Genomic DNA, 14,491 nt, shown 5'->3' with positions numbered 1-14,491 from the left:
TAGTCAAGCAGTAAAACCACAGACAGCTTCATTAATAACTTGCATTTATATACTGCCCCCTAGTGAGGACGTGCTGTAATGTAGTTGTGTCCATGCAGACCTGCTAAATTCTCTTTCTAGAAAAAAGTTCTAGGTTTTTCAGATTACACACTTTCTCAGCGGAAAGAAGTTTAACTTAAAACCTAAAAGTTTAGCAATTTGCAGAAACATTCCTTTAGATGTTCGTAACATGGTTTATCCTAATTTTAATGTGTACTGTAATAATTTCAAATAAGACCAAATGATCAGACATGCTTTGTATTGACCTGGGATTTAATCCAGACAAAACAGATTTAGTTAAGACAGTAATTTACAGTCAGTGATCACAAAAAAAGTGTATGTATGTATAAAGATGAGCACTTCATAAATCAGTCAGACGAACTCACATACTTCACAAATACAGTAGTTATGACAGTTTGTAGAACGAAATCACATGAGTGCACGAGTATTTGTACCAGTAGTAATGATGCTGAACGTAAAGATGCTGCTCAAACTTTCACTGCTGAGATCAACAGCAACACTTATCACTTTGGACGTCAACCATTAAAAAGAACCGACATCAAGATTTGCTTAAGGTTTAATTCAAGAGCACGTTGGTCCTGTTCAGTCAACATGAATTCACCAAAGCTTTAATAAGTCTTCAGTATTTTTTAGCCAGGTTTACTACGCTTACCGTACCAAAGCCCAGCTCTGGTTTTTGCACCAGCCAGCACTGAGCATATGACCTAAATGTATACAAGAACTGTTGGCAGTACTCAGGAGCAGGGCAATTTCAGAGGTATGCTGTTCAGCTTTGTTCTCTGTCAGTTAAATTAGCACACACGGGATGCTGCATGTCGAAGAAAATACACAGCCAGGACACACACACACTACACCGATTGACGAATCTAGCAAACGTTTAGGAAACAAAACAGGCAGAAGAGTGCTGGGTTTCTTCCATTGTGCAAAAAATCATTTCAGTTTCTGAATTAAATCAGTTTGAGTCAGTAAAGCCCGTCCTCCAGAGAGCCCTTAACTTGCCAGATTCTCACTGTCCGATCTCTGCAAGAACACAAAATATAAAAAAATGTTATTAGTTAAGTCATCATAAGATGGACGACATGTCAATAACAGCTATTAAAGTAAACATGATTATATACATGACTCAAACAACAACCATTTTTTTCTGTAATGTCACAGATGTCAGTGTGGTTCAGGACACTGTTCAGATTTGACCTCTTAAAGTTGTACGTTGTTGTGCGTGTGGGTTTTGGACTCACTCTGAGGCAGTGAACAGATGAGTGCTGTTGGTGGAAATGCTGTTGATGGCACAGTCGTGTCCTCTTACTTCCCCCAGGGGTCTGAGTGTGTCTGAGTGCCATAGCTTCAGGAGACCTCCTCTGCACACGCTCAGTAAAATCCTGGAATCCGGCACCACTGCCAGAGCACTCACCCAATCAGAGTGTGCCCTTTCAACCTGCTGCTCAAAGCAAAACACACACATGTGCACACACACACACACACACGCACACACACACACACACACACACTTGTTTGAAGTACATAATTGACAGAATGACCTATTAAAGTCTCTTCCTACATCCTATTACAAATTAATAAGTAATGAATTTGTCTAAACATCTACCAGCAAGCACCTCACTTGAAAAGATAAACTGTGTTTCTTCTTCACGGGTTTGTCAGGAATTTGGAAAATAATTGCAGTACTAACTAGACCCTAGATCGCCACGTTAAGCATTAAACCTGAAGCATCTGTCTGTGAGCTTTAGACTTATCTTCTTCTATCTACTTTAATTACATGCTTCCTATTAGTTAAATGACAGTTAATAAATAGCAATAGAAATCACACTTAGCTAGCAAGACATCTTTAGGCAGAAAGCTAGCTTAGCATAGTAAATATAAACATTTCTCAAATTCATATTCAGACTGTTTAGTACACCAGTACATGGTTTTGGATGTGACATCTCTCACTCCTTCTCGTACCTGTTTGAGCTGTTTGCTAGACAAGTCCCATCTTCTGATGCAGTGGTCTCTGGCTGAGCTGTATACAGAGTCTCCCAAAATGCACACAGCCTCCAAACCATCCTGATGCGCTGGCTCAAAGTTATGAGTAGAAGGAATGCTTCCTTGAGCTCCTTCAAAGACGTCAAACATCTGAAATTAAAAGCACCCAAATGTACACAAATTCAAATTTATTTGTATAGCATTTTAACAATGGACATTGTCTCAATCACCCAAAGTCTGTGATGCTGGAGAACAGTAATTGGGTATAGCTGATAATGAATTGGTGCACAAGTACATACGAAAGAACCGCTGGTGTATATTGTAGAACTTTGAGAGCTTGATTAATAGTGTAAAGTTAATTTTTATTTACAATAGGCTATTAATTTGCTGCAGTGGCTTGCGTGGTATTGTGAATGAGCTGAGTTTGAAAAGTGATAATTAAATATAGCCTACAATTTTGGAAGCTCAAGAGGGACAGACACACTATAATAAGTGTGTGTGTGTGTGTGTGTGTGTGTATACCTTTAGGCTGTGGTCTTTGGAGCCTGTAATGACCACATCTTGACCGTTCCCCAACTGATCCACTGCTAGACACATCACTGGCCCCAGATGACCCGTCAGTTTCCCTGTAGAAACAAACCTGTAGGAGGAGAGAGAGAACAATTGAGACGGCTATGCTGTAGAGTTTGGAGTAAACACAGCTTGATATGAGCCGATTGACATGCCAATTTGAGCCACACTAATATTCTAAAGTTAGCAGTTACCTTTCGGATGTTTAGAAAGGAACTGACAAATAAAACAGTGTGAAAGACTGTGAACTTTTGAGACCTCACAATAATAACACACATGTAAGGCAGACTAAGAAAATTTGATATGTAGCTGTTTAATTATAGATGGTTGGGTTAGTGTCCTGAGCCTAAGCTGTTACTCTAGCATCCTCTGTAATATTAAGAGCTGGTACAAATTTTTTTTTTCGATATAACTTAAATTCAGGGGCACGGTGGCTTGGTGGTTAGCACGTTCGCCTCACACCTCCAGGGTCGGGGTTCGATTCCCACCTCCACCTTGTGTGTGTGGAGTTTGTATTTGCTCCCCGTGCCTCGGGGGTTTCCTCCGGGTACTCCGGTTTCCTCCCCCGGTCCAAAGACATGCATGGTAGTTTGATTGGCATCTCTGGAAAATTGTGTGTGAGTGCGTGAGTGAATGCAAGTGTGTGTGTGTGCCCTGCGATGGGTTGGCACTCCGTCCTGGGTGTATCCTGCCTTGATGCCCGATGACGCCTGAGATAGGCACAGGCTCCCCGTGACCCGAGGTAGTTCGGATAAGCGGTAGAAGATGAATGAATGAATGAATGATTGAACTTAAATTCAAAGCTTCAAAGATTGACAACAAAAGTCTTACTAAAGATGACCAGTTAATCCATTTGATCCTAAATTCCCCAACACTCATACACTCTGTTTCCCACTTGAATAAAACCACTAAAGCTAATATAGGGCCCTTAGGGCATATCTGATGATCTATAGGAATGCAGGATCAGCTAGTTTGCTTCATACCTCCTCAGATCCCACATCCTGACCGAGTTGCCTGCTGCAGCATATAGGAACGTTCCAGAAGGATTCAGTGCAATCTGGTTGATTTGATTCTCACCAGGAGGGATAGCGACAGCTCGACTCCCCAGAATAGCACAGCTATCACCCTGTGACACCTGACCAGAAGACCTGAGGCAAAAAGTACCATTTTCAAGGGTTAAATAAAAAACAACAAGTTAAAAGAAAAAAAAATCTTTCTTAATTTTAGATGCTCATATAATCTTCAACCAGTAAGAATTGAAGGACGTGTAACTCACGTGAGTGTACGAATGCACTTGGCTGAATCCCTGATGTCCCACACTTTGATGTAGCTGGTAGAGACAGTGAAGACAAGGCTGGAGCAATACTTGACAGACAGCACACTGCTGGGGTGATCACCAAGAGACATGATCTCCTGTCCTGTCACCAGGTTCCACACCTTACACGTCCGGTCTGCCATCAAACACACAGACATGTATCACAGACAATCAGGGAAACACCAACAACAGCAGCTACAAGTCATTTGGGTTGAAGGAGAAATTTCTTTCCTATACTGTGAACAAACATCTACAGAAGGCCTAGTGCAGAATATTTCCACAGGCTAGATCAACATCTGTGTGGTAATGCAGTGTTTAGAGAATATAATATTAGTTGGGATTTTTCTACCAAATGATACCACCATTAGCTGTTATTCTGAGCCAGATAGATGCTAGCTTTCATGGTTAAAAATATTACTCACCAATTAACAACATCCTTACTTTCTTATACAGAGACAAACCACTTGTGAGGGAACCATGTTTTTTTTTTTACTTTGGTTAATATTAAACACTGAAATTTAGAGCAAAGTTTTTTCTTCACTTGACAACATCCTGCATTTTACATTTTAATTTCTATTGTATTTCTTCTCACTACAAGGAACAGTCGTAAAACACATTTTACTACATGTCATACAGTATATGTTTATGAATGTGACAAATAAAATTTGAATTTGAATTTCTTTTCATTGTAAACTGTAAATGACAAAGAATATATGAGCTCGTGGGTTATCCGGAATAACATCATGGCAATGATGATCGGTGTCCAAATTTCAGCTCTTATGCTATTAGCCTTAATAAAAATGTTCTGTTGCTTAAACAGAAATGCAGAAACTTACCAGAGAGTGTGTTGTTTCTTTTCTAAAACACAAAAGAAAAAGTGGGAGATCTTCAAGGTTTTACCTTTTGAGCCGGTAAACAGTAGATCATCAGTGGAATCTACACACATCAGGGCTTTAGTGTGTCCCTCTGCTGCATACACACACTGAAGCTTGGCTGCTTTACTGCCCTTAGGGCAAGGCACAGTGTTGATCACTCCTCTAGAAAAAGGACACGTGTAACCACACATAACTCACATACACATGTACACAGCTATTTTGTACACAGAGATACACATACAATCTAACGAATGACTAAATTAATTATTGTCATAGTATCAAATATAATAATAAAATGAAACAATTGGCGGAAATGAAAAAGGCCCATTGATAATGGCAGCACTCGGCTTAAAGATGACAAAGTAACCTGTTACAAGATTAACAAAGAGACAAATGAAAGTAGTGATAAAACTGAGGTGTGTTGAGAGGGGGTCAGGAACAGCTACCTTTGAGCCTCGAAAAGAACAGGATCATCAAATCTTTAAGAGAAAAGCAAAACAAACCCAAATCACTGGAGGCCTCAATGTCAAAAAAAGAATGAAATTGTAGTAATGCACAGAACAATGTTTAGCGGTTAAGGACACACTGAGTAGGCAGATTTTGTACCTTAAAATATTTTTTAAATTAAGCATTACACATCCTTAATTAAAAAGTATTAATTATAAAAAGTGCATGTTCTATTAAGGACTTAATGAAGGATAAAATAATTAGTAGGTAAAATGTACTTGAACTCATACTGTTTACTGTCTTGACTCTTGGGCTTGTCTGTGAACATCTGACTCCTTTCCTGATTTGTCCTGTGTGCCAGAGGTGAGCGTTCTGCTGATCTCTTCTCCATTGCTGTGGGAGACCTGAGACTAGATCTGTGTGGAGCACATAAACTTCTCAAAATCCACAGTAGTCCAAAACATATTGTATATGTTCAATGCACAAGAATGGCAAAAGCTTCAATATTAGGCCTGAACAGAGCACGTGTTAAACTCGTTAATTTTCTTATATAATCAGAATAATCTAAGAAGACGTACGAAATGCTTGTTAAAGATGAGAAATTTGTGGCCAAGTCTCTGTCCATGGATGAAGACAGGATCACGATGCCCTCTGAGCTTTCAGAAATGGATAAGAGAGGAGCTGAGAAATCGTCCAGAGGGGCATCAGGGTCAGTGCTGTTAGCATACAGCAGCTCCATCTGGGTAGTGGTTCTTCTTCGAGCCTTTGGAGGAAACAGTACAAAACATCAGAACCAACTAGTGGTATGATGTCAAGATGACTGACCGTGTAATTAGCAGTTAATTAGCAGTGAAATGACTTCAACATTTAGAGTAAGTTGTGAAACACTGTCATTTCACTGATCGAGAGATATGAACTGGTTGAACAACCAAAGAATACCAAACTAATAATTAGGGAACATGTGGTACCCAAATTGCAACTTGCTGCTGAACTAAGCTCGAGAGAAAACTTATAAAAATATCTCCAGTATATTCCTCTTACAAACTGATACCACATTATGGTCTTTTCAAGTTTTTATTACATTATTCTATCACACACTTATTACTGTAACTGTTCATTTTAAAGATTATTTTTCTGTACAGAGCAGTATACAGGGTGGCAGTAAGGGAGACTTAGGTTTCCAGGCATGAACATTTCTCTAGTTAGAAAATCTAATATGCATTCTGCCAAATGCTGTAAATGTAAATGTAAATGTAATATTAAGCATATATACGTATAAATATACATATTTATACATATATATGTTGACAGGTCCTAATGTAAGCAATAGATTTGTATGGTGCTATACCTTACTCCTGGGTTTGGACTCTGCACAAAGCTTCATTAAGTCTGAGGCCAAAGAGCTGAAACAAACAAATCAAAACCCGACTGAGACATAAAACATGGAATGAGATAAGGCTCAATGAGCGGATTGACTGGAAGCTAATTGCTAGAATTGGTCATCTGTCACGAGTCATTAAAGTGTGCGAAGGACTGAGATGCATACTGCAGTGAATAAGCAGATGAACAATTATGTTTGAATGGTAGATTGTTTGAAACCAATATAGCAATTATGGCATTTGTTAATAGTTAGTGCATGAGTGATGTGTTGATTTTATTTTGTTGAGTTACCTCCCTTCAGCTGCTGGACTCCGGTCAGATTCATCACTGCTGCTTTCCTCACCATTCTCTGAATGTGCACAGAATATACAGGCCATGACATAGTTAGCCCAAATGCATGTATGCACACATTTCCCCAATAGCACTAAAGTAGTGAATTTTGAAAATATCCAATTACTATTCAATAGTGAGGTCACAATGTGTCGCAGCTCATGAAAGTTAACATATGTGGTTGTCTTTGGATATGGTCTTTGGTAAACTGTCGGATATCGCTATGGCTGAATTTTGGAAAACAACCACATGTGATGCCAACTGGGCTTTGACCCTTTATTTTAGGAAAATCTAAATATATTTTACCAAAATACACTCTGCAAATACTGAATGCAAAGATCATAATTGGCAACCAGCTTAAAAAAATCCTTACGTGGATGATGCTGGTAATTTGCGATAACTCATTGTTATACTTTACAAATACAGCTAAGTGTTGCATCTTTCATTGAAATTGGAATGAAACCTTTCAATATAAAAATTCTCCCTTTTAACGTTTGGGTGTAAAGAGGATTTGCTACAGAATTTGGTAATATGGTTGATATGTTTGAGATATGTGCAAATAAAATCCCAATTTCAAAATGCTTCCTTCGAACATCTTTGGGAAGCTGAATAAATGAACAGGATTACCAACTAACTAAATCAACTAACTAATGAACTACATCAACAGGAAAGCGCCATCTTTCCCATTTTGAGAACAGGACTAGTTATATTTTATATTTTATATATTTTATTTTATTGACCATAGATAGTTGTGGCAAATTTAAGACGCACATTCCCAATAAGACTTAGTTGCACCAGTTCAGAATCTGACAGGTGCATTTATGATGTATGTTATTTTGAGGTAAACATATGGAAAATTGGAGAATTGAGAATGGAGAATTGTTGAGTAGACAACAGATTTCCACAAGGTTACACTTACCTCAAGCCAAGATATGTTTGGAGATAATTTCCTTTAGCTGTTCTTTACCCCAGTTTTACTCTAGATTTAAGCTAAAAACAGCAAACACTGTACACAAAAACTGGACAGTACCACTAGTACATGAGGTTAAGTTAAAGGTGTCTATATTTTCTCAAACTAATTCCACACTTATAGGATATAAGGGTTGAGGGGTCGATATTTGCCGAATTAATTACTTTAATGAGGTTAGCTGCTCTAAGTTAGCTGAATGTTAAGTTTGAAAGAAAGCAAATGACGTGTTATATACATAACAGTGAGCCACTGTTAAAGACTGTGACAGTCTCAATATGACTCAACACAACAAAAGGGTAGAGAGAAAGGTAGTCGAGTAAAGAGAAACCAGTAACCATCAAGTTGTTAGTAAGTCACTACACTTTCTACTACACAAAGTCCTGTATTTGTGTTTCCGAGGGCAAGCAGTCTAACTACTGAAAAGAGTTCAGAATCTATAGCATTCAAAAACCCACTAAATCCCATCTGTTACCATCCTAAAAAAGAGGAGAAGCTCACAGGTGCTTTAGGCTGGTCTGAATGTGACCTTCTCTATAGACAGAATATGAGGTTTTGGGAAAGGTAGACCCCATGCACAGTACTACAGTTACAGGTTCTGGTTAGACTGACGGAGATGCACGTACTCACATACAGTTTTAGGGACTTACCAGCTGCTGTGTTACCTAGCTCTGTTTGGGTTTGGGTGACAAAAAGAAAAAGTAAATCAAGATCAAACTCAAAGAGGGCAGGCTAAAGTGTAGAATATGAGAGCCATGCTAGGTGCTAGGTGAGGTCCATGCATGTCTGTGTGTGTGTGCGTGTGTGTGTGTGTGGCAGTGACTTGCACCTTGCAGAGCGTTCCCCAGTAGCGCGTCCAGCTCTGGGTTGAGCTCGGCTTTCTCCTTTAACATGTGGAAGAGAAGCTGATTCTGTGTGGCACTGTTGATCTCTGTCTGCTTTAGTCGGCCCTCCATTACTTTGATCTGAGATTCTTTCTGTGCTGCCTGAAGGCCCTGGAGGTGGAAAATGCACTTTTAGGACACATAAGTGCACTCTGCCCTTTTTGATCTTAGGTAGGGCTTTCAAGTTCCTTTAAAAATTCCACTCAAATGTTATATTAGAATTCAGATATAACTAAGCCAACAGATTTTTGGCATAGATGTCAAAGTGTGGTAATGTACTGGAGGGATTAAAAAAAACAAAAAAACAATACTTCTCCATTATTGTCTGGTAATGGGAGTGTAGTGCACTGTGTAACACATCATCTCAAAATTAGATTAAGGTGAATTTATTATCATTTTCGGGACACGTTCCAAAAATATTGGCACCCATAGTAAAGGTGGGTTTAAAAAGGTGATCCCTGCCATCCCATAAGTCTTGTGAACAAAATATTGTGAACATAATATAAAACATTTATATTTTATATTAATATACCTGCCTACAAATACAAAAAGTGAAACTTTCAATACATAAATACTATTAAAATTCAAAATATAAAAATCTGTGACATTTATTGCTATAGTCTGGTGTAAAATTAAGCTCAAATGTAATGAAAAGACTTTGGAAGTTGTGCACATTAGCAACAATCAGAATTTTCAAATGTGACTTTTGGATAAGTTGGTTTACCTTATTGATGGCCAAGGAGATGAAGTGGTCAAGTAGGAAGCGGGCCTCTGATAGAGTGCAGGCGCTGATCACAGCAGAGATATCCACTGTGTCGCCCTCCTCCTAAAGGACGTATATGCCATACATATGGATTTTATTTCATGCCATAACCTCCCATATATAAATCACTGGTCATTTGGGTAACCTTGTCTTAGATTAAAATTAATTTATGCAAAGAAGGTACAATTTGTTCCCAAAGCTGCAAGCGTCTGTATCTGCCATGTGAATATATGATTATACAAATGTGAGATAATAAGACAAGTGATTGCATGTAAGTGGATTTATAACATGATTATAACCATGTGCACCTTAGCTTCTTCCATTTGCATGATGTTTGCTTGGCAGTCAGCGATGTTGTCATTGATGTAGTCAATGTTGGCTGTGAGAGACTCCACCTCCTCGTTGAGAGACTGGATGGTCCTGTCTGTGTCATTGCCTTCTGTTACGGTCTTATCCCTTTTCTTTAACACCTTCTCTTTGCGCTTGGTCAGCTCTTCCCGTTGCTGGAACACACAAACACACAAACAGCAACTTAATCAATTTAAATAACACTATCATAGTTATTTTTTTTACATATGCGGATTACTGATTACGATTAACAAGACAATTGCAGTTGTCACCTTGAGGAGACGGATCATATCTGCCTCCATGTTGGAGATGGTCATCCTTTGCATGATGATGCCGCTGACACGGCGCTCCAGTGACTGCCATTTGGCCCGTGCTGTTTTGGTGGAGGACACACCCCCTGACCGCATTTGGTATTTCCTGTCACATAGTTCATACAGAATTAAACTCATTTATTATTTACTCTAGAAATTATGTAATAATATCGTTTTAAGCTGAGAGAAACACAATGTAAAGAAGCTGAACCAGCTTCTGAACAAGCTTTTTCACATTGAACCAAAAATCAATGTGCAAAAGGAGAGTTAAAACTGTATTAAGTACACTTCTGAAGATGTTTATTCCCTATTAGACAGTGTAGGACTCAATGAGAGAGAATGAATGCTGGTAGATAGTACCTGGTCCCGATAGGTGCACTACTCCCAGCGGTGTTTGTTCGGAGAGGTCCAGGACGTGCAGCAGGCTCATGTAAAGGCTCAGGTAAGCTGATCTTTCGATTCACCTTTCCAGACGCGGGTCGAACCTGCCTCCTTAAAGCCGTTACCTATATTACACACATGCAAAAAATCACAGATTAAGACATGTGGTCAAACACTTTCAACATCATATAGCATCGCATTAAATAAGTGCTGAATATTAAAATCTGATTGGTCAGAAGGGCGTTGATTTATTTTTTACATCAGCACAGGACTGACAGTAGCTCTAGCAAATCTGTATTATGTTATTGATACTACAGTAACAACATATACAGGTCCTGTACAGCATGGTAGACTCTCTACCTAAATGGAAAAAAGTGGGAAATTTTTTGCGTACGATTCTGTGATGAGAGATTAGTTTAACAATCGACTGAATACGATACTCCAAATTACCAATCTGACAATCTTCATAGATGTTGTAACATTTCAGTATGTTTAGCCCATATTTACAGATATCTCCACAATTCCCTTATAAATCACAGCTGTCTTGGCTGAACAACTATGTTTGATATAAAAATTGTGTTTTAACATTCTGCAAACAATTTTCTATCAAAGACTCTCTCTGCTCCTCTCTTTTTATTTTAATTGTTGCTATCACCTCTTCTGTTTTCCTGCGCAGGATGAGCTCCTGTTGTCTCTTCTGAGACTCCAGCTGGCGTACCAGGTGCTGTATAAAAGAAAAGAAATGGAAATAAGCAACTCATGGAGATAATGTGCACATATGAAGTGAGGTCTGAGTCTCTCTACCTCCTGTTTGCGCTGGTCCTTCTTGAGTGTGGCTATCTCACGGTTATGACGGGTTTCTGAAGCACGGGTCCTATCCTGCTGCTCCTTCATTTGCTTCATCAGCCCGACCTGAGTGTGACATTATTAGCATGATTCTGAAATTTTTTCTACTTTTTTTTGGAGTATTACAAACTATGCAATTTCTTCAATGCTATACTTGCACTAAAGACAAAATTAGCTTGCAGACCACATGTGATGAAATTAACACACATTAATTAGCATAAGTATATACATACCTTTGTCTTCTTCATCTCAGAGACCTCCTGTTGGAGCTTCTTTAGCTGTTTCTCATACTGAGACTGGTTCTTTAGAAGGCGTGCATGCTCCTTCTGAGCCGATTGTAGTTTCTGCAACTCCTTATTCATCGAACTTAGCTTTCTCTCGTACTCCACCTTGATCTTCTTCGCCTTCTCCTCCGTGCCCGACTCCACCGAGCCTGCAGCAAAATGCCACCTTCAATAATAAGACTCGAGCAATGGTATATTGGCACGGATTCTTATGACAAAATTGATGAATTAATACCAGCAAACAGGACAAGCAGAAAAGGAGGTAATTAGCAAATAATTAGCAAGCTGGAAATAATTGCCAATTGTTACATAATTTTTAGTAAGGGTTCATTTTTGTAGAAAAAACTGTGGAAAGTAAAAAATCTAAAAATATCAGGTTAGTTTTTGTTCTTTTGTTCACTTTGTGTTGGTTTGTTTACTATAAAAAACACTCTAATAAAAATGAATGAATGTGTAATTATGGATAAATATGTAACTGTAGATAAATATGCAGCACTGATTTCATTAAATGGCTTTTTTATGCATAGATGCACACAGCCAAAATAATAATAAAAAAAATGATCCCTTTGCACGTTATTTGATTTAGCATAAGAAAAAGACTGTCTTTGTATCTGTATCTGCCATGAAATAACAAGCAACATGTCCTCAAAAAAAAAAAAAAACTAAAAATTTTAGTTTCTGTTCCTGCGGTATAAAGCACAGTGTTCTGTGGCTTTGCCTGTATGAAACTAAGAACAGAAACACTGAAAACAATGTTGCTTGGGCCGTTTTCCAAAATATGAAACCATAACTGTAAATAATATCAGATTTAAATGTGTTGCTCAGAGTACAGTAGCATACCCATGTTTTGCAGCACCCGGTCTCTCTCCAGTTGCGTGTCTCGGATCTTGTTCTGCAGCATCATGAGTTTCTGCTCGTACTGCTGTTTCAGTGTGTGGAGACGCCGCTGACTGTTCTCCAGTTCATCAATCAGCTTCTGTTTAATTGCAATCTCACAAGTAATGTTGGCCAAATCTTCCTGGAAAGTATCTGTGAACAATCACACACCACACAGTCCATGCTTAAAATACAGGCTCTTTACTGATCAATAGATGATTTCTAACAGTGACTTGGTTAAATAAAAAAAAAAAAGACAATGAAGTGCTGTAAGAAAATAGTCAACAAGTGGTGTGATCCAGTCCTTTACCATTATACAGTATCCTACTAAAAAGTAACAAATCATGTTTTTATTCAGTTACACACACCATTAGCTACAGTACACTTGGAGGAAGTGAAAAAGTCTTCTTTTACCTTTCTCATCCACCTCTGAGTCTGACTCATCCGAGCTTTCATCTGCCTCCATCTCATCCTCCTCTTCCTCTCCCTCACAGTCATCTCCCTCCTCATGGTCGCTTCCTTCCTATACAATCCGTCACAAATGGTAAATCAAATTAATAAATACAATTCTTCAGTGTTCCTGAAAACGTGTGATACATTCTGATTCACAAACGGAATATAAAGTATAACGTCAATGATGTAAACATAACAGGTCAAAAGCATTAATACTTTTTTAAACTTAATCTCTAATACATTCACGATGTATGAGCAATTTATTATTAACATTATTTTCTTGAAACAATTTGGTAAATAGGAATTAAACAGAAAACAAAATTAGTATTTACTTAACATGCTTTAACATGTGAAAATATTAAGAAAATAAATAACTAAATAAATATATCAAACAAACGCACCGCCTCTGGTTCCTCACTGATCCTCTCTGAGGGCTCTTTGTCCTGGTCATTGTCAGGCCCCTCATCTTTAATCACACTGTAAAAAACATAAATAAATTCTCCAACTAAAATAAACTCATCAGCTAAATAAAAATACATTTTTAAAACCACAGAATAATTGGAAAACATACCCCAAATCTGAATAAGAATGATTAGGGAGCAGCATCAATTTTATCAATAAATACAGCTGGTTAGTCCATAAATCACAAAAATATTAAATACGGGAGATGATTAAAATGATCACTAACCAAGGTTTAAGGTTATTTAATCTTCAGAGTTACACATTTCTGACAAAAATCATAACAGATCAGTTTGTTTAGTTGTCATGTTGTCAGTTTTTCTGATTATGTGGTCTATAACTGTTATAAGGACACACACTAGGAAAGTGAAACTCAAGCATTCAGTGATTAAAGATTCAGAAACCCATGGATTAAGTGAGTTAGTAATATACCAGTAGCACTCGTTTATATGTATGGATGATAAGCAGAGTAACTGAAGTTAGAGGTGAATTAGAATGTGGTCTGTTTCTCCCATGATGGCATCCAACCGATGAACAATAGTATATAATAATGATGTTAAAGGGTTAGCGGTGAAGTTATGATCAAACCTGTCTTTGTCAGGGTCGTCGTAGGCACATTTTAACATCTGCTGTAGTCTTCAGATGAGGAGAGTGAGTGGAGGTCAGAGAGTACACCAAGATACAAAACAGTAAGTGAAAAATCCATCGATAGATTAACTGTTTCTGATGTGTTGGTATTATTTAGTTAGCATATGGCAGATCTTTGACACTGTTTATTTTTTAACCAATGCGTATACTCAAAGTAATGTTCTTGAAATATTTTTTTTCTGTGTAGCTGCCCTAACATTTTGTTTTAAACTAATGTTTTCTCAGATACTTTGTCAAGTTAACTTAGATCAAGCAGCTAGCTAGTATTAGCATTAACAAAAAAATCCTGTCAGGTTAGTTGTTTAACAGCAGTA

At 38.0% G+C, this 14,491-nt stretch overlaps 1 protein-coding gene across 2 annotated transcripts in view; it reads right to left on the bottom strand.

Annotated features, from left to right (window-relative positions):
• Positions 1–294: 294 nt before the first annotated feature.
• Positions 295–14,491, bottom strand: part of LOC132859086 (kinesin-like protein KIF21A) — a 37,469-nt gene continuing 23,272 nt past the window's right edge. The window contains exons 12-35 of one of the 2 annotated variants that reach the window (XM_060889669.1): positions 14,118–14,165; positions 13,472–13,547; positions 13,032–13,140; positions 12,582–12,770; positions 11,691–11,890; positions 11,416–11,523; positions 11,267–11,335; positions 10,591–10,736; positions 10,192–10,336; positions 9,880–10,074; positions 9,533–9,634; positions 8,754–8,919; positions 6,919–6,976; positions 6,596–6,650; positions 5,826–6,010; positions 5,538–5,663; positions 5,247–5,279; positions 4,826–4,962; positions 3,887–4,061; positions 3,594–3,758; positions 2,563–2,680; positions 2,020–2,190; positions 1,299–1,498; positions 295–1,080 (exon numbers count right to left, since the gene is read on the bottom strand). In XM_060889669.1, coding sequence (XP_060745652.1) covers positions 1,023–1,080; positions 1,299–1,498; positions 2,020–2,190; positions 2,563–2,680; positions 3,594–3,758; positions 3,887–4,061; positions 4,826–4,962; positions 5,247–5,279; positions 5,538–5,663; positions 5,826–6,010; positions 6,596–6,650; positions 6,919–6,976; positions 8,754–8,919; positions 9,533–9,634; positions 9,880–10,074; positions 10,192–10,336; positions 10,591–10,736; positions 11,267–11,335; positions 11,416–11,523; positions 11,691–11,890; positions 12,582–12,770; positions 13,032–13,140; positions 13,472–13,547; positions 14,118–14,165 — 3,034 coding nt within the window. In that variant the 3' untranslated portion in view covers positions 295–1,022. The remainder of the gene's footprint in view (positions 1,081–1,298; positions 1,499–2,019; positions 2,191–2,562; positions 2,681–3,593; positions 3,759–3,886; positions 4,062–4,825; positions 4,963–5,246; positions 5,280–5,537; positions 5,664–5,825; positions 6,011–6,595; positions 6,651–6,918; positions 6,977–8,753; positions 8,920–9,532; positions 9,635–9,879; positions 10,075–10,191; positions 10,337–10,590; positions 10,737–11,266; positions 11,336–11,415; positions 11,524–11,690; positions 11,891–12,581; positions 12,771–13,031; positions 13,141–13,471; positions 13,548–14,117; positions 14,166–14,491) is intronic. The other variant, XM_060889670.1, reaches the window with a different exon arrangement.

Source organism: Tachysurus vachellii, chromosome 16, assembly GCF_030014155.1.
Source record: "Tachysurus vachellii isolate PV-2020 chromosome 16, HZAU_Pvac_v1, whole genome shotgun sequence".
In the NCBI taxonomy this organism is placed as follows: domain Eukaryota; kingdom Metazoa; phylum Chordata; class Actinopteri; order Siluriformes; family Bagridae; genus Tachysurus; species Tachysurus vachellii.
The sequence above is the reverse complement of the archived record's forward strand: the minus strand, read 5'-3'. Positions and strand labels throughout refer to the sequence as shown.